At 48.2% G+C, this 17,826-nt stretch overlaps 1 protein-coding gene across 2 annotated transcripts in view; it reads left to right on the top strand.

Annotated features, from left to right (window-relative positions):
- Positions 1-17,037, top strand: part of NEXMIF (neurite extension and migration factor) — a 173,146-nt gene extending 156,109 nt beyond the window's left edge. For both annotated transcript variants that reach the window (XM_056359970.1, XM_056359971.1), the window contains exons 3-5: positions 809-933; positions 4,702-8,998; positions 9,724-17,037. In XM_056359970.1, the coding sequence (XP_056215945.1) occupies positions 858-933; positions 4,702-8,998; positions 9,724-9,955 (4,605 nt within the window). In that variant the 5' untranslated portion in view covers positions 809-857 and the 3' untranslated portion in view covers positions 9,956-17,037. The remainder of the gene's footprint in view (positions 1-808; positions 934-4,701; positions 8,999-9,723) is intronic.
- The last annotated feature ends 789 nt before the right edge of the window (positions 17,038-17,826 follow it).

Below are 17,826 nucleotides of genomic sequence, written 5' to 3' on the forward strand. Positions count from 1 at the left end.
TTGCACCTTCTCCGTCTCCTGAGGCAGGTGGTCATTTTAATGTGGGGCGATCGTCAGTGGGGGAAGGTCTGGGCTTGGTTCTGATCACAGCTTTGTGGCTTCAGAGAAGTACTGTCAAGCCCAGTCAGCCTCCACTGGTGGTCCTGCAGCCAGGATGGAGCTTCACCCAGTGAGGGTGGTGTGAGCAGAGGTAGGTGTCAGGATGAACGAGGCTCCCAAGGGAGGAGCTCTCGTGATGAAGTGTTTTGCATGAAAGATGAGACTAGAGATACTTTTTTCCTCAAAACCTGCTTTTTGGGGGAGTTTTTCATACCTGCCAGCGTGTGGAAGACTGGAGCAGTAGCTGGTGGCTAGGGCGAGCAGCTGTCGCTCAGGGTATCTGCATTTCTCTTCCAACTCCAGTGCAGAGTTGCTGTTACCTGGACTGGGGTGAGTCCTTTCTTCTTCATGTCTCCACTCACCCGTCTGGAGATGATAATGTCCATCTGCCTTTGCAAAGCAGCGGTGGGCGATGCAGAGGGTGCTGCAGGGGTGCAGAGCACTGCTCCGCCTCCCGAAGAAGGACTTTGGGGAAGGAAATGGTGATATATAGCCGTTTAACCTTGCTGAAATACATCGGGCTTGGCTTTTGGAGTAGAAAAGTGAAAATACAATAGCCTAAAGAAATAGTATTTGTCCTCCTAAGCAGGGTAAGGGCAGCATGTGAGGTTGTGCGGGGGTGTTTTATTGTTGTTATTTTTTATTCACGGTTCCATGAGCCGATTCTGGGAATTGTACTGACTGTGGTTATGTTTCTGGAAATGTGCAGGTTGGCCAGATGCAGTGGGGCATGGAGTGAACAGAAAGAGGTTAAATTGATGGATGACCAACAAGAGCAGGATTGTGCCTCAGAAGACCAAGAAACTATCCTGATTAATGGGGTGAAAGAAAATGGTAAGGAACTTAATTACAGTACATGAGGGAGCAGCGACGACTTGCAAGCCAACTTATTTTCCTAATTCCTTTTGTGCATTTAATGTTAGTGGTTCGCAGGTATCCCTGCAATGTGGAGCAGTAGGGTGAATGGGTATTTTCTGCACAGATGTCACTCCAGCTATGAATCTATGCCTTTTTAGGTCTTAACAAGTACTGCTTTTGCCCATGCATATGCATGGTTGGAAATGTTTATGTACACATGCAGTTTGAATTACGGATTTTAGTTTGGTTTCTTAGGGAAAAAAAGTCATACAGGACTATGTAGCCCCTCTGTTGGGAATCTCTCCCTCTCTTCGTGGTTACTTACGAACCCACGAGCCAACCTCAGCTCAGTTTGACTGAAGGTTCCTTAGTCCCTACAAAGTGGGGAAAAACAAGAGACTGGGTAGACAAACAAACCCGGATTAGCACCCAGGGAAAGGGAAGGTCGAACGTGTGAGCTCGTTACTGCCTCTTCTGTGTGGCCCGTCAGCCAGCACGTGGGAGCCCCTGGCCTGTAACACCGCTCCTGGGCGGGCACGGGTGCTGCTGGCCACAGTTCCACTCCCGGTGGCCACTGAGTCAGTCCTGCTCCCAGTGCCATCGGTGGGGAAGGACCAGCCCCTTCCAGCAGCCTGCCCAAAATACCTAACTTTGTCTGTATCTATTTAATCAATGCCATACTTGCAGTAACTAATTAGGAGTAACAGTGCTCTGTTGCCTGATTGAAATAAATATGCCCCAGAGCACTTTCTCAGGTCGTTTGGACTTCAGTCACTAGCCACCGTAAATGCAATGGCAGCCCAGCGCTGAGGCAGAGCTTGACATTTTCATTCTTTGCCATGCTTTTATGTTTTATTTCATGGCTTTTTGCATTTTATATTGGTCTGTAAATCTTGAGAGACAGAGAGATTTATTTATATACAAATTTGACCCTATTAGATATCAAGGAGTTGGTCCCCTGACATCTTGCATGTTCAGATCCTTCTGTCATCTCAAAACAAGGTGCACGGAGACAAATGTTGTTCTTGTTCGTTACCAAAAACCAGGAGCAACTCCAGACACGCAGGTGCCTGCGAGGACCCCACAACATGTGCTGGTGGCAGGTGAAGTGTACGCTCGCGCTTGCCCCCGCGATGTAATTATGGAGGTATCTGTCCTTGTCAGCACGTCTCCTTCGTGGCTACACATGGCAAAGCCACAGCTGATGACAGCTGCTGGAGCTGCAGGGAGATTTTCTAGCCGTGGTCCCCTTGTCTAATCAAATAGGCAGTCAAATCAGTGCTTACCTGCTCAGGAAAGACGGGTGATTTCTAGAACCTGCTAAAAATGAAATTTTTCATGAAATTCAGTTAAACAGGGCTTAAAAAGCACTTTAGTTCAACACTGCCATGGGGTTGCTGTTGAATCCAAAGCAGTGAGCCAGCAAGTAGTTCTGATGTCACCACCTCCCTGTCGGTGGCACTGGGGACGGGGCTGATGCTTTTTGCCCCCTCCCACCCTAACTATAAATGGGTGCTGGCTGCTGTGGGTGCAGAGCAGCCATCGGGACCGGCCTCCCTTTGGAGCCCCCTGACAGCACGATGGTTCGGGATTTTTCCGCTCAGCCTGCACATGTGCTTTTGGATGGCTCTTGAGTTAAACTGGGAAAGGTGGTTTTTGCTTCTCCAGCATTTTCTTTTTTAACTGTAGCCTTTTGGAGTATTGTTTACTTTAGAGCATCAATTGAACGTGAGCCTGATTTTAGGATGATACAAGCCCCAGAAAATCAAGTTTTGGCATTTGTTTTTCACAGGAGTTTTCACTTATGCAAGTATAAACCTAAACAAACACCCAGAGACAGTTTATTTTATGTAATAGCATCTCTGCGTATTGAATGCAGCATTTGAGATTGAATTTCAGCTTTCTACCTCCCTCTTTTTTAAGTCTTACAACGTTCACAGACATTCTTCTTTTATCCTCAAATTTTCCATGCTTCCCATCAGCTTCAAGCTGATTTTTATTTTCTTTTACTTCTGCAGTGGAAACCGCACCGGTTACTTTGTTTTGGTGCTTAAGGAAAAAGATACCACCTCTGCATTTCTGATCTAAAAACTGGTGGGAGGGACTCAAAAATCAGCTTATTTATTTATTTATTTATTTTAACCCTTTTTGGAGGGAAGGGAAGCAGCACCAATTTCAAGCAAGTCAGCCTGGTCTCTCCCAAGCCACACGTGCTGGAAGACGTTTACAGGCATTGCACTGCGCTTCTCGTTTGGTTTGTGTAGCGCTTGGAAAGTTGTTTAAAGCCCTTAGAGCGCTGCATGGCCCCGACTGCAGTTTGCTTGGGCTGGCTTAAGGCTTCACCGATGGCTCCATCCCTAAGGCCCTCGTAGCACAAAACTGCCAGGAGCTTTTGGGATGAGATTAGGGGCATTTTGACCTCTTCTAGGTTTTACACCTGGCACGGGCAGGCAGCCCTCCGTCACATCCCGCTCCTTTTCCTATTGCCCAGCGGCAGGCGGGAGCCCCGCTCTCCTCGGCAGCCCCGGCGCGGCGGCACGGTGGGTGGGTCGTGGTGCCAATGGTACGTGTGCCTCTGTGAGCCTTCCTGCGCCGGCTGGGCTCGGCTGGCGTAGGTGTGGGAGCGGGTTTGCTCTTCCATCAGTTTTGAATCAAAGCACTTGTTGCAGAGGGTTGCAGCAATCGTGTAGGTGCCAAATCCCTTTGGACGCCCCATTTCTTGCAATAGCCTGTGCTCCAGTTGGGTTTTAAAGCACTTGTCCCTCCTCGGAAAGCCTGCGCTGCTCCTGCGCTTGCGCCCTCCGCCTTCAGTGGAGCCACCGAGAAGGTAAGACGTGAGCAGCGACAAAAGCACCGCGCTCAGCTCTGTGTTGGCAAAGGTCTGTGCCTGGTATGAATGCACATGTTGGTGTATTTTTTTTTTAATACAGAGATAGCGGAGCATGTTCGTGGATGAAAAGACATCATATTTAAATTTCAAGGGTCATATCATCCATTGAGCCAGAAGTCAGATAAAACTGACTTTGTTCTGCCATAAAAGAGTGCGAGGAGTTAAAAATAAAAAATCCTTAGGTTAAAAAAAAATCCTTACATTATTAAAAAGGCATTTTTAGAGATCAGGGAAGAATGGCAAAACCCACAATAATTCTAACAATAATTGCTTTAAACCCTGTGCTGCCTTCTACTTTCCCTTGGCGTGGCCAGTGACAAAAAGACTACTGCGTTTTTAAAAATAGCTGTAACTTTCCAACCCTCCAGCAGTAATGCAGCTCAGGTATGTTTAAGCTGCAGACACTGCAGGGGGGATGCTTTGTTTCTTTAAGAATCTTATTTTTCCATTAATTTTTTCAATGTTAATGGGAACATTTTTATTAGGCTTGTTTTGTTTTATAATAACCTTGTCAGATTTGAAAGGCAGTATCCAGGTAACGGTATGTATATGAGGAGGAAAGAACGGATGGGCTTGGTTTATTTAAACCTACTCGTGTACCTCTTCCAGCTGGCTGCAGGGGGGAGAGTGTTTACCTCTCCCTTCCTTGCACATCACCACATTAATTAGATCCAGAAGGGAAGGATCACGTTCTTGCGGGAAGAGCACCTACCGCTTCCCTAAGGAGCGCTTGGGAAAAGTCACCACTGAAGCCGAGGGAGAAGGGGAGCGGGTGGCGAGCCTCAGCAGAACTGCAAGGGATGTAAACCCTCTTTCTTTCTCTTTTCCTCCCCTCCTTGTCCTTACCCTCACAGAATCGCACGCCCTGGACGGCGATGAGAGGCCTTGCACCGCCGCCGAGGCCGCGGTCACATTCTCAGCCTTGACGTCAGCTCAGAAGGAAAACCACGCGTGCCACCGGGCGCTGCCTCCCCTGACTTCGAAGAAGCCCTGCTTGCTGAGCCCCCCGTCGCCCCTGAGGCTCACGGATGTGCCCGAGCACGCCTCGGATGATTCCTCCGCCCACGCCATCTCCCTCACGTCCTGCGTGACGAAGGGCATGAGCTCCTGGTCACTGCCAGGCGACTGCGAGAAGGCTCCCTTCACCATGATGGAGCCCGGAGGCATGTCGGCGCTGACGGGCGACTGCTTGATGCAGCCGAGCCGGACCTGTCTGGGCTGCTTTATTGAATCAAAGGACGGCATTGATGCAGAGCCAGGAATAAGCTTGAAAGTGGGGGATATAAATAGGGATTATGACACCTGTTCAGTCTCTGATATAGGGATTCACTGCATGAGCACAGGAGAAACCATGAGATATGGGGATCAACTGCTTTCAGACCAGCTTTTAAGCTTCCCTATGCATAAATCGAGGGCAGCGGACAAAAGAGATGCAGAAAAATCTGACAGTGATTCAGAGGACCCCACTCAGAAAAATTATTATGAGGGATTACTATTAGACAAATGCAATGGTGAGGAACCTTTACTAACAAATCCCAACCAGGAATGGGGCTATTTTGAGTCTTTCATTAGTGAAAGTAAAATTGAGCTGCTTGACCTCTGCTCCAAAAATGAGCTTTCTGTAAATCTGTTTTCTGAGGAAGACGTCGATAATTACATGTTCGATGATGACGATTCCACCTTGGGAAGCGATGTCTGCTCTCTGAAAATTAGATACGAATCTTTCCAGGACAACGTGCGGGAGAAGACCACCACCCTACAAGAGGATGCCCAGTTCAACTTCTTCCCCAGCGTGTTTGGCAACTGCACCAAAAGGGACAGCAGGAGCACCCTGAAAAGGGGGCCCGGCGGTGCCACCGACCCTTCTCAATTCAAATCTGAGGAAGGCATCATCTGGGGGGAGGAGGAGGAGGACGGCGAGGAAGAGGACGGTGAGGAGGAGGAGAAAGCTGCCTTAAATAAATCTTGCAACAGCACGGAGATGGTGCAGTACGTGGGCTCCAAGAGGAGCCACTTCTTGGACTCGGTGAATTCCACGGAGGACTCCGGGGAGTTCAGCGACGACAGCACTTGCACAGAGTCCTCCTACGACGTGCTGCGGGACATCAAGGACTGCAGCCGGTACCTGTCCCGGGACCACTCCGGCTCCTTCATTCAGCAGAACTACGGGTTGCGGGCGAAGAGGAAAGTGCGATACAGCGACGACTACCTGTACGATGTGGACTCCATCGAGAACGAGAAGATCCTGGACAAGAAGGAGTGGCTCCCAGACGGGCCCAAGGAGGAGGACGATGACGAGTGGTGCCCCAAGAAGCGGCGAAAAGTCTCTCGCAAGGAGCCCCCCGTTATCATCAAGTACATCATCATTAACAGGTTTAAAGGGGAGAAGCATATGCTGGTGAAGCTCAGCAAAGTGGATGCCAGCGAGACAACTGTTACCCTAAACGAGGAGCTGCTCAGCAAATACAAGAAGCTGGCCCCTCTGAAGGGCTTCTGGCAGGAGAGGCAGCAGAGCCGGCTGGATTTGCTCAGATCGTCTCTCTACCACAAGCAGAATTTCTATCTTAACGGCTCAGATGCTTCATTCCTCCCTCACCCACGGAAGCGAAAATGCAAGCTAGCAAACAGGCACCGGATTCAAAGAATTAAAGCCATCGAGCAATCAGTGAACAAGCTGGGCTCTTGCTCCTCTGATCACAAGCAGCCTTGCAGCAGTAAAGAGGACACGGGCCTGAAAGGGCTGCCGGCGTTAGCCATCGCCACCCCCAGCTGTGCCAACGGATTACACGTACATGACATCACGGGCATCGCCGCTGTGAAATGCAAATCGCAGGAACGGGAGCACAAGGGGACGGAGAGGAAAGTGCTCCGCAGAATCAAATTCAAAAGTGAAGCCAGGTTGAAGTGCAAGAAGATCAAAGCTGCTACCAGTACGGCGGAGGGCTCCCCGGTGCTGGAAAACCAGGACTCTGCGGCGCGTCTGAAGGACGAAAACGTTTCTTGTGCTTCAGACAGCTCCCATCTCCCGGAGTGCCACGAGGATAAGGTTGCTAAAAATTCTCCTTTCCTACCATCCACCTCCTCTTCAGACAAGCCTCTGCCATCTGCTAATATCACCACCAATGTACCCCTGATCCCCGGAGGGTATCTGCAGACGTTGTTAGATGCTTCTGATTTGTCGAGCAACACCGGTATCTCATACTTCGCCCAGCATCCCTCCGAGCAGCAGCAGCACCCGCTCCCCAGCATCGTCCCGGCGGAAAAGCCCTTCCCGGCCCTGCAGCCGGCGCAGAGCTGCGTGCTCTCCCCGCCCTCCGAGTCCGAGCTGCAGCAGTCGCCCGGCCACCTGGAGATGGAGCAGAGCAGCTTCGGTAATATGTGGCCGGCCAGCAAGGCTGCCGGCAGCGACCGCCAGGACTTCCCCGGTGACATGCGGGAGGCGGCCGGGCTGCCGAGCGAGTTCGGCAGCGGTGCCGCGGGTGCAGACGGCCTCCCCGCCTCTGGATACGCTCAAGTCAATCTGAATAGCAGCAAATTGCTCTACCAAAAAAATTACATGCCGGATAGCCAACAAGTGCAGTCTGATGATTCTTATCAGTCATGTCATTTTAATAATGGAGAGGGGCGCTTTCATTTCCAACGAGGTACACTAAGTACAGATGATGGCAGGCTCATTAGTTTTGATTCAGTGGGTTCATTGTCAGTTAGTTCTAGCAATTACAGTTCTTTAAGTTTAAAGTCTTGTGAAAAGGACGGCGAGGATGATATTAATGATGATTTCTTGGCCCACTGCAGTCCCAAGCTAGTGATCCAGCAGAGCATAGATGAAATCACCCCTTTGAAGGAGTCCACGGACCTTTTAGACATTTCCAACTTCACACCTGATAGGTTCCGCCAGTCGTCGCTTTCAGAGATGTCCCCTCCGGACACTCCCAACCTGTCCCCACAGATAGCTGGCTCTGATGCCAAGCCTCTGGGCACCCTAAAGGGCTTTCAGGACAGCCCCCAGGCCACCCTCAACAGCTCTGAGAAGGTCAAGTGGAACTGTGGGGTCCTGCAGACTGAGGATCAGGCAGATAATGGGTTTGCTTTAAATAATCACCAGTTCCAGTTCCATATGTTCAACGATGAAGATTCTGTCAGCCTTCTCGAAAAGAGTCCATGCTTGTCAACATTTAATGAGCCATCTGGTCAAATTAGCACCAATAGCAAAGTGTCAAAATCGAAGAGGAAAAGTTCATCCAGCAAGAATGTGGTTACAAACCAAAGCTCTTCCCAGAAAGCCACCCGGAAAAAATCACCCAAAACCAACAAAGGAACCGAAAAACCGCCAGGGAAAAACTCCAGGCAGGCACCCAAATCTGCCAGGAAAGGGAAAAACACGGCAGGAGTCAACGGCGAGAAGGCTCTGGCCGTTGGCAGCAGGGCGGTCAGCCAGCTGAGCAACACGGCCACGGCCACCAAGGGCCTCCCTGAGGGCGCCCAGCATTGCAGCCCGGCTGGGGTGAAGCTGGGCAAGCACAATGGGCTCTCCGGCGAGTGGGCGCTGGGGAAAGAGGGGGGCGCGGGCTGGTCAGAAGCCAGCCTGGGCAATGCCACCAGCCTCCTGGATGACGACCAGAGGGAATTTGAGGAACCTTCCAACATCCTGTCCAACATTGCGTCGGGAATGGCGGATGTCCAGAGGTTTATGATGGCCTCCATCGAGCCCTTGTGGGGGCCTGTTGGCCACAACAGCGTTCCAGACATATTCCGGTCCCCGGAGTCCAACAGCCTGAAACTGAAAACTCTTAAAATTTTGGCAGGGACATCCCAAGAGTCGAAGAAGAAGGCGAACGGCGGGTCGCCGGCGGCGGCGAAGAACCACAAGTCAAACAACAAGGGCTCAAGCAAAAACAGCAAAGCCGCAACCTGCGACCCTGGTCGCCCCAACTGCTCAACTGGGTACACCACGGACATTCACGCTCCCTTTTTTGATAAAAACTATAGTAACCTGAGCACTTTAGGCAATAACGGACCTACCCATAAAAAACTCTACCGTCATAAATCCAGTTCGAAATCGCTGAGGGATGAGAACTGTAAAATAAAGCGAACGGACCGCGAACAGCCCCACAAGGACCCACCCGTGACAGCTGCTTTTGAGAAACTGAGGTAATGCTGCACCAAACTGGCTGGAATGCCCCTTAACCTCCCTCCCACCTGCTAGGCCCGCTCTTCCTCAGTTTTTCCTTCCTGAAAGCAAAAGTTGCATGAAAAAAAAAAAAAAAAAAAAAAAAGACATTCCCCTTTTACAGTTTTGGTTGGTTTTGGTTTGGGGGTTGGTTTTTTTGTTCGTTTGGGTTTTTTTTATGTGCATGAAAATACTTAATACTTGCAAGCTACCTAAAAGAATGACCAATTTTCTGGCTTGGCTGGGGTTAAAAAAACTAACAAGGCTACTCTTTTCTGCTGTTTGGCTTCTTCAGTTTTTAATTACTTATTTATTGGGGGGAGAAAAAAACAAAACAAAACACGATTACATGCTCTTTTTAATGATTTTGATGAGGAAAGACTTTTTTTTTTGTTTGTTTTGGAACATTTTGTAAAAAATAAACCACAAAAAAAAAAAAAAAAAAAAAAAAAAGAGGTTATGCATCCAAAAGCCAAGATCTCGAAACTTAAAACGGCTCTTTACTTTGCAAATGAGAACTCGTTCCTAATTGAGCTTCACGTGGCAATTTTGAGTGCTTTCTGGCCCCCTCTGCTGTTTATCTCCTAACCTGCATCATCTAAAGCTGCATCTTCTGTACCCGCCCGCCTTTAGCGCGTACGCTCCGTCGTGGTGACTCCAGACGAGCTAACTAAGATGGCATCAAATGTTTGATTTTTTCCTGCAGGGAATCAGACTCCATTCTTCTTAAAGCAGAAACAACATTTTTGGGTTTTCCTGTATTTGAAGAAGAGACTCCCTTTTCTAGAAAGACGGTTGATGTTTGTTTCTTTTTCTTTTTTTTTCTTTTTTCTTCTTCTTCTTTTTTTTTTTTTTTTTTTTTTATTGGTTGGGGGTTTTTTTTCCCGTCGGTTCCTTTTCGAAATCTGCCTTGTGGTATGTTGAAATGTAAGTGCTGAAATGAAGAGTTTGAAATTGTGGGAATTTTATTATTTGAAAGCAAACCTAATCTGGTATTCTCTGTGAAAGACTGTTTTAAAAGTCATACTGTTGTACAGTAGTTTATGCACTATTACCCACAACAACAAAAAAATTGTGCCAAACTATGAACAAGTGACTGTATTGTATATATTTTTACTTCTCTATCAACATTGGGTTGTGAGTGTTTTTGCAGCTATGCCTTTTGGTTTTACTAGAAACATTCCAGTTGTTAAGTACTAACCACCCCCCTTTGAAAGCACCTGTAACTCACGATGAAAATGATATTGTTCACTTATACAACTTACCAAAAGTTTTATGGACATGACTAAAAGTGTGCCAAATTTACTTACCTCATTTCATGGATTCACCCTGTGGTTTAAAGCTCATAAAGGGAAAAAGAAAAAAGAAAAAAAAAAAAAAGAGGAAAAAAAAAAGGAAAAAAAAGGGGGGAAAAAAAAAGAAAAAAGGAACTTTGAAACCGATGCTGGGAAATGGTAATGTCCTCTCTTTGAAACCATGAGCAGAAAAACTTAATGGTGAAATGTTGAGTTTCATTATAGGAGAGAGTTGAAATGGTGGAGGAGTTCAGAAAACCACTGATGGTAAGTTTGCCAGGAACTCAAGTGTCTGCATCTAGAGACTACAGAACAGCTGCTTTTCAAGTGTCTGTTTTCTTAAAGCAAAACCTGTAGCTGAAGATCATTTGAAATGCAAAGTTACATTGCTAATTCTTTGTATCTCAGTTTTATATATTTTATAAGAACCTGGGATAAATTCTAAAATAGTTATAAAAACAGAACTAATAAGTTTCATACATTTATTGCTATTTACTTTTTCTTTGAGTAGTTTCTTAAACATTTTCGATGCAGAGCCTGTCAAAAGCGCTCTTCTATCATAGCTTTGGTGTTTCCTAAATGTCTAACCTTGCAATGCCAATATAGTTTGAACTTTCAAAAGCAAAGTCATTAGTTTTAAATACAAGTCTGAACCTTTTCTTTCATTCAATTCATAAGATAAGTAAAAAAAAAAAAAAAAAAAGCGGAGCTATTTGTGATCTCACCAATCAGGGCCAGATCATACATGACTGGACTTTATTAAGACAGCATTAAGTATTACATGCTAAATGTATTCTCAAAAGGCCTTATTTGTAACCCTACTCACCACACCCTCGCCCTCCACGAGAATAACAAACCCAAGAAATATCTATTTTCCTTGTGCAACTGAGAGCCTGTGCATTGCATTTTGCTGCTGATTTCTCATGAAACCTTGATATGCAAGAGCCCTGCTAACTGGGAGCTGTTGGGAGCAGAAGGATGCGAGGCTTGGACATGTTTATGCAATAGAAAATTGTGAGGAAGAGGAGCCTTAATAGCAGTTGGACAGATCACGTTCTCGACATGGTTGTGAGCATAGAGGTGGTGTTTCGCAGAGGGCAGGACTAGACTCGGGTTTCTGTGCAAGCAGGTTTGTTTTTTTTCAGCCCATGCGCAAGGCAAAACAGCAGAATTGTTTTCAGTTAATTTAGCAAAAAAGCAGACTGAACACTTAAATGAAGTGGAGTTGCAGAGTGTCGATTTAGAATCAAAATGTTTTTGGCATTTGCAGAGCTTGAGGTATAGCTTAGGCTCGGCTCTGCAATCCCGGAGAGAACAGCATGGTGATTGCATTGCATTTTATTTAACAGATGAAAGAAGCAACTCTGAAAAAATAGTAAGTCTGAAAACAATCCCGTAAGTTCATTTATTCCATGAAAAAATGAAATGCTGGCATTGCCCAGAGTGAGTTGCTCTGGCTGGGAGCAGACTCTGGGTACCCTGCAGGTTGCTGCAGGTGGGAGCAGGGTGCAGCATCCCACCCTGGCTCTGGCTCCAGGAGGGAGATCCAGAAGCTGCTCAGGGTTTATTTTGGAGAGGAGAGCTGTGCTAGGGCTCCATCCCTGGGTGCCTGGCTTGCCTGCAGCCTCCATGCTCTCCCCTGCTTCCCCAACAGCTGTCTTTTCTGTTCGTAGGGTCATCAGATACTGCAAGCTCCAGTCACTGCCATGGTGTTGGTGTATCCCATTTTTTCTGCGTTCCTCCCACATGCTGCAGGATGAGGGGCTGCCAGCTCCCTTCTTTCGGATGTTCAGGCTGCTGCTTCTACAGAGACAGGTCAGGCCCAGGGCTGGTATGCAGCACTGCCCTTCTTTTTGGCCCAGAACCATCGTTTAAAAGCACATTTCAACTGGCCTGCACTGTGCTCATTATGCTTATTATGAATATGGGACTCGTATAAAATACCTTGTACTGAACCAGATAGCAATATCTATTGCATTCAAGAAGTGTGCAATAGGGCATGAAGATAAGGCATAAAATGTATTGACTATTTTATGTTGGAAATCCATGAATACCCAGCTAGGTGTTTCAGGACAGTATTAATCACAAATACCAGCTGCCTTGTTGCTCTCCCATTCTGTCCTGTTGCTCCGATTTTGCTGCCACCCTCAGTGGTCATCCCATGTTCTCCCCAGAAATCTCTGACTGGGGAGATCTTAAGAGCCCAGATCCCTCACGGTGTGGCACTGGCCCTTGTCTGTGTCTGAAAAAGCAATCTTTCTGCTGATAGACCCCAGAATTTGGAAATTGCCTTGAGCCAGCCATGTCCCTCCTCCCTTTTGATCTTCATAGAGTCATAGAACTGTTTGGGTGGGAAGGGACCTTGAAACGTCATTTAGTCCAAACCCCCTGCAATGAGCAGGGACATCTTCAACTAGTTCAGGTTGCTCAGAGCCCTGCTCAACCTGCCCTTGAACGTTCTCGGGGATGGGGCATCTACCCCCTCTCTGGGCAACCTGCTCCAGTGTTTCACCTCCCTCAGCATAAAAAAATTCTTCCTTAAGTCCTTCTCCACAGGGCTTCTCTCAATCCCTTCATCCCCCAGCCTGGATTGATAACCAGGGGTTCCCTTGACCCAGGTGCAGGACCTTGCACTTGGCCTTGTTGAGCCTCATGAGATTCACATGGGCCCACTTCTCAGGCTTGTCCAGATCCCTCTGGATGGCATCCCATCCCTCAGACGTGTCAACCGCACCGCTCAGCTTGGTGATGTCTGCAAACTTGCCGAGGGTGCTCTTGGTCCCACTGTCTGTGTCATTGATGAAGCTATTAGTGCTGGTCCCACTACGGACCCCTGAGGGACACCACTCATCACTGATCTCCATCTGAACATTGAGCCATTGACCACTACCCTCAGGACATGACCATCTAGCCAATTCCTCATCCACTGAACAGCACATCTATCAAATCCTTATCTCTCCAATTCAGAGAGAAGGATGTTGTGGGAGACCGTGTCAAAGGCCTTACAGAAATCCAGACAGACGACAGCTGTAGCTCTTCTGTTCTCCACTGATGTAGTCACGCCATCATAGAAGGCCCCTGGGTCGGTCAGGCAGACGTGCCCTCGGTGAAGCTGTGCTGGCTGTGGGGAATCACCTCCCTGCCCTCCACGTGCCTTGGCACAGCTTCTAGGAGGATCTGTTCCATGACCTTCCCAGGCACAGCAGTGGCCTGGCGGGTGGGTGGGTCCAGGGGCCTCCTTTCCACCCGCTCTAAAAATGGGTGCAGCGTTTCCCTCCTGCCAGCCACCAGGGACTTCACCTGACTGCCACGACTCTTCAGGTGTCACGGAGAGCGGCTTGGCAGGTACATCAGCCAGTTCCCTCAGGACTCTGGGATGCTTCTTGTCAGGTCCCATAGGCTTATGTATGTTCAGATTCCTCAGGTGGTCACAAATCTGATCTTCTCTTACCGTGCGAGGGACTCTGCCCCCCCAGTCCCTGTCTTGTGGTCCATCCGCTCCAGAGGTGTGGGAAGAGAGGCTGCCAGTGAAGACGGAGGCGAAAAGGTAGTTGAGTACCTCAGCATTCTCCTCATCCGCTGTTACCAGTTTGCCAGTCGTGTTCATTGTGGGGGTGTGATTTCTTTGACCTTCCTCTTCTGGCTAACATACCTGCAGAAGCCCTTCTTCTTTGTGCCCTTGCCAAGTTCAGCTCCAGCCGCGCCTTGTTGTTCCTGGCACCATCCCTGCACAACCAGGCGATGACCCTGTGCTCTTCCCAGGATACCTGCCCCTGCTTCCACTGCCTCTGCATTTCCTTCCTGCCCTTCAGTTTGACCAGCAGGTCTCAATTCAGCCATGCCAGCCTCTCGCCTTCCTTTCCTGATTTACACCTGGGGACCGAGAGCTCTTGCACTCTATGGAAAGCATCCTTAAAGATCTGCCAGCTCTGATCTGCTCCCTTGTCCCCAAGGGCGGTTTCCCAGGGGGTCCTGTTGACCAACTCCTTGAACAGCTGGAAGTTTACTTCCCTAAAATTCATCTCCCCCTGCCTATCACTACCTCAAGGTTTTCACCCCCTCCCACCTTTGCCTCATTCCTTGCCATGCGAGCTCCCCTTTTCCACTTGCCCTTCTTGTCAGTACCGGTGAATTTCTGTTTTTCACAGCGCTGCTCCCAGCTGTGGGAGCACTGGGACGTCAGTCCCATCCATCCCTGCCCACCATCCGTGCACGCCCGGGGCTCCCCGCACCTCCCTGCCTTGGCTCCCATCTCGGCTCATCCTCTTGCCCAGTCCCACTGCACTTCCAGCCCCTTCTCACATCTTCTGGTTGGGCTCCTGGCTGTTCAGGGCGGCTAATCCAAGCCCCGCAAAAGACTTTTCTTCTGCAGCATCCCTAAAAATGTCTTTTCTACTTTATCTCATTTCACTCCTGCTCTGGTGGTGCTGGTGTCCCACTGGCCACCATATGAGAGGACCCGGTGGCAGCGATGCTGCTCTCCTAAGCCGCGCTGTGCTGGCACACTGTGGTTTGGGCGACTTATAGTTGGTAGTGAAATTAAAAAGCAGAAACCGGCTGCTTGTAAAGAAAGGTCACAAAGTCCATCCGAGAGGACACCACGCGGGGTAGTTCAGCCTGAGCCCCTGGCTCTCCACCCCCAAGCTGGGCACCCATGCCGTCCTGCAGAAGGGCAGGTCTGCCACGGCACGGGGAAGGCACCCATCGCCCTGTGGTGGCTGTGCTGTGCGGAGGGTGTTCTGCAGAAGGAAACCCTACAGTAGCCCACCCCTGGCGGCTGTGGGGTTTCCCGGAGGTACTTGCGTGTAGAGGTTTTGTAATTAGGGAAATATCAGTGATGGGGATTCAAGTAATAGGGTTTTTTTAAAAAAAAAAACAAAAAAAACTTACCAGGTTTACATCTTGCTTTTCTTTTTTAAGCATAAAAGAGGGGAGGGGGTTGAAAAATGGCTTGAGCGTAATGACTGCTGGACCAGGTTCAGCCAGGTTTCGGGGGGAGGAGGCCAGCAGCAGGCAGGGCTGGCTGCAGCCCGGCGGCCGCTGCTTGGTGAAACCATTACCGCGCAGCTTGCTTTTGTCAACAGTCAGGATTGCTGGGTGGTTTTTTGGTATTATGTGGCTCAAATGAGCCACAAACCAAAATAAAAATGTTTTGAGCATTTTCATCCTTTACCTGCTGGACCATATTCCTCTTTCCTTAAGGTCCCTGTCTAGCAAAGCACCTGGGTGGGAGCTTGCTCCCAGGGGCTCCTGCTCCGCCGGTGCTTTCCTGGATGGCAGCCACCCCTGGCTGTTAAGTCACGAGAAAAACTCCCTTGGTCAGTGTAAGCGAGAAGGATCAGGTGCGTGGACTTCAGCTGGTGCAAGGTCAGGCCCTCGGTCTTACTTTCTCAACTCGGTGTGTTGGACTTTGCCTATGCAGCTCCCAGGGGGTCCAGTGGAAGTTGCATGGTTCAAGCCGCTGACATCTATTTGAGAATGTGCCTCTTTATCTCTTCAGCGCATGAAATAATGCAAAAAAAGAAAAAAAAAAAGAAAAAAAAAGAAAAGAAATGAAGTACAATGTCTGTGGTAGAAGCAAGGCTTTTCAAATCTGTTTCTCAGGTAAACAATTGACACTAATGACAGTGGAGTAACAGCCATCTAAGGGAATTGGGATCTAAAGCAGGAGGATGCCCTCCATCGCGCAGGATGCTTGGGTTGCCAGACACGTTTACTGAGCCTTTGAACACTTGGTGCAAAAGGAAACAAGAAATCAGATTGGTATTCACCACTACCCTTCGCTAGATAGACAAACGTCCATTTCAAAAGCACAAAGGGAAGACTTAAACACAGACTAAACCACACTCACCTACACAAAAGAAAGGTACCAGTTAAACTCCTTTTGTCTCTTACTCCCAGTGGGAAGCAGGGTAGAAATCCAAGGAGCTGCTCTGTTCCGCTGCCCGCGGCGCCGGCCGGGGCGTTTCGACTGCTGCCTCCAGAGATGTGAATGTACTGCTCCTTGAGTTCCCTTCCATAGAACTAGAGGCACCTCGTTAGGAAGTTGCTCCTGTTTTATGGTGCTAAAGAAAACTTTTATCCCCCCCTTGAGCATTTAAGAACTATGAAATGGCCCTTTTTATGAATGTAACATATCCATTTCTGTTCCACATTTTACACTGCAATTTTAACATGTTTGGAAATTATTTGCCTTTTTTCTTTTAGAATAAGCTTTATAAATATTCTGTAGAGTCAATTGAAGTATAATTCTTAAGGATCACTCTAAGACGCCTACAAAATCTTGTATATTTTTAAGTGTGCCAATTTGTAAAATATTTTGTAAGTGTATATTTTTCTTAGAAAAGTGCTGTGAAGTGTTTGTATGTGTGAGGTTTCCCTTTTTTTGCACCTTCGGGTGTTAATAAAAGGATGTATACTTAAAAGTTTCTGGTTTTAAAAACCAAAATACAAAGAAAAAAATTAAACTTTTGTTGGGAATTTTGTAATAAAAAGAAATGTTGTGAAAGAGTGTAGTGATATTGTGTAAAGGAAACTGGAAAATTTGTGAGCGCTTTGCTGTTTTATAGATCCTCTTGTAAATTATTCTTGTAATATTTTGGGTTTTGTTGTTCTTGTTGCAAAGGTTTTAAATATTTGTGACTGACTCTGTATGGTGAAAACGTCATATTGTTAACTTGCTGAGTTTTGTTATATTGTTTATGGAATAAATAAAAAAATTTAAAATCTCATTTTAAGATCATATATGAAGAAGAAATTAAAACTGCCATTTATTGAATATTAGGAATCGTTTCTTTAAACAAATCGCTACTCTAGATGAGGAGCAGTCTGGCTGCCCCCTCCGCGCACACTCCTGGTCCCAGCCTGCGGCTGAATGGGGCCAATGCTCATCACCGCCAGCGCATGAGAGATGGAGCACGGCTGCAGGTGGGAAGAAGCGGGAAGAAGTTCTTTGGGCACTTCTGCTTTAAAAAAGTGTGGCTATTTGGCTATTTTTAATTGAGAAATGAAAACTTCATCTCATCACCGTGGAAGGAGTTGTGAGGGCGCGGTGATGGGGCCGGGCGGTGCAGGCAGGCTGGCTGAGAGGGGGGGCTCCCCCAGCCCCCCAGGCCTGGGTTGGGGGTCCGGCGAGGTCCCAGCAGTGCCTGGAGCACAGTCCCTGGCTGTGAGCAGGTGGGTGCAGTGAAGTGCCCTGCGGTTCTGGGCGCTGCTGTCTTCCCTCTTCATTTTCTTGTGAAAAAGGCTTTAAAAAAATTATTTTTTAAAAAATCCCTACCATTCCTTTCATTAGTGCTTCATGTTGAGAGGACCAGTGGAAGGGCATTACTTCAGTGTCAGGTCTTCCCAAGCCCTGCCAGCAGAAAGCAGGACACGGGCGCCGTGTTCAGCAGCAGATTCCTTGGCAAGGGGGTGGGAAGCGACCCCCAGGAGCAGACCCGGTACCTCTGCAAGCTGCCTGAGTTCACGGGCTGGTTTCAAACGAGTGCTGCCTCCCCACAGTTGTGTCAGAC

Source organism: Falco biarmicus, chromosome 14 (genome assembly GCF_023638135.1).
Source record: "Falco biarmicus isolate bFalBia1 chromosome 14, bFalBia1.pri, whole genome shotgun sequence".
NCBI lineage: Eukaryota > Metazoa > Chordata > Aves > Falconiformes > Falconidae > Falco > Falco biarmicus.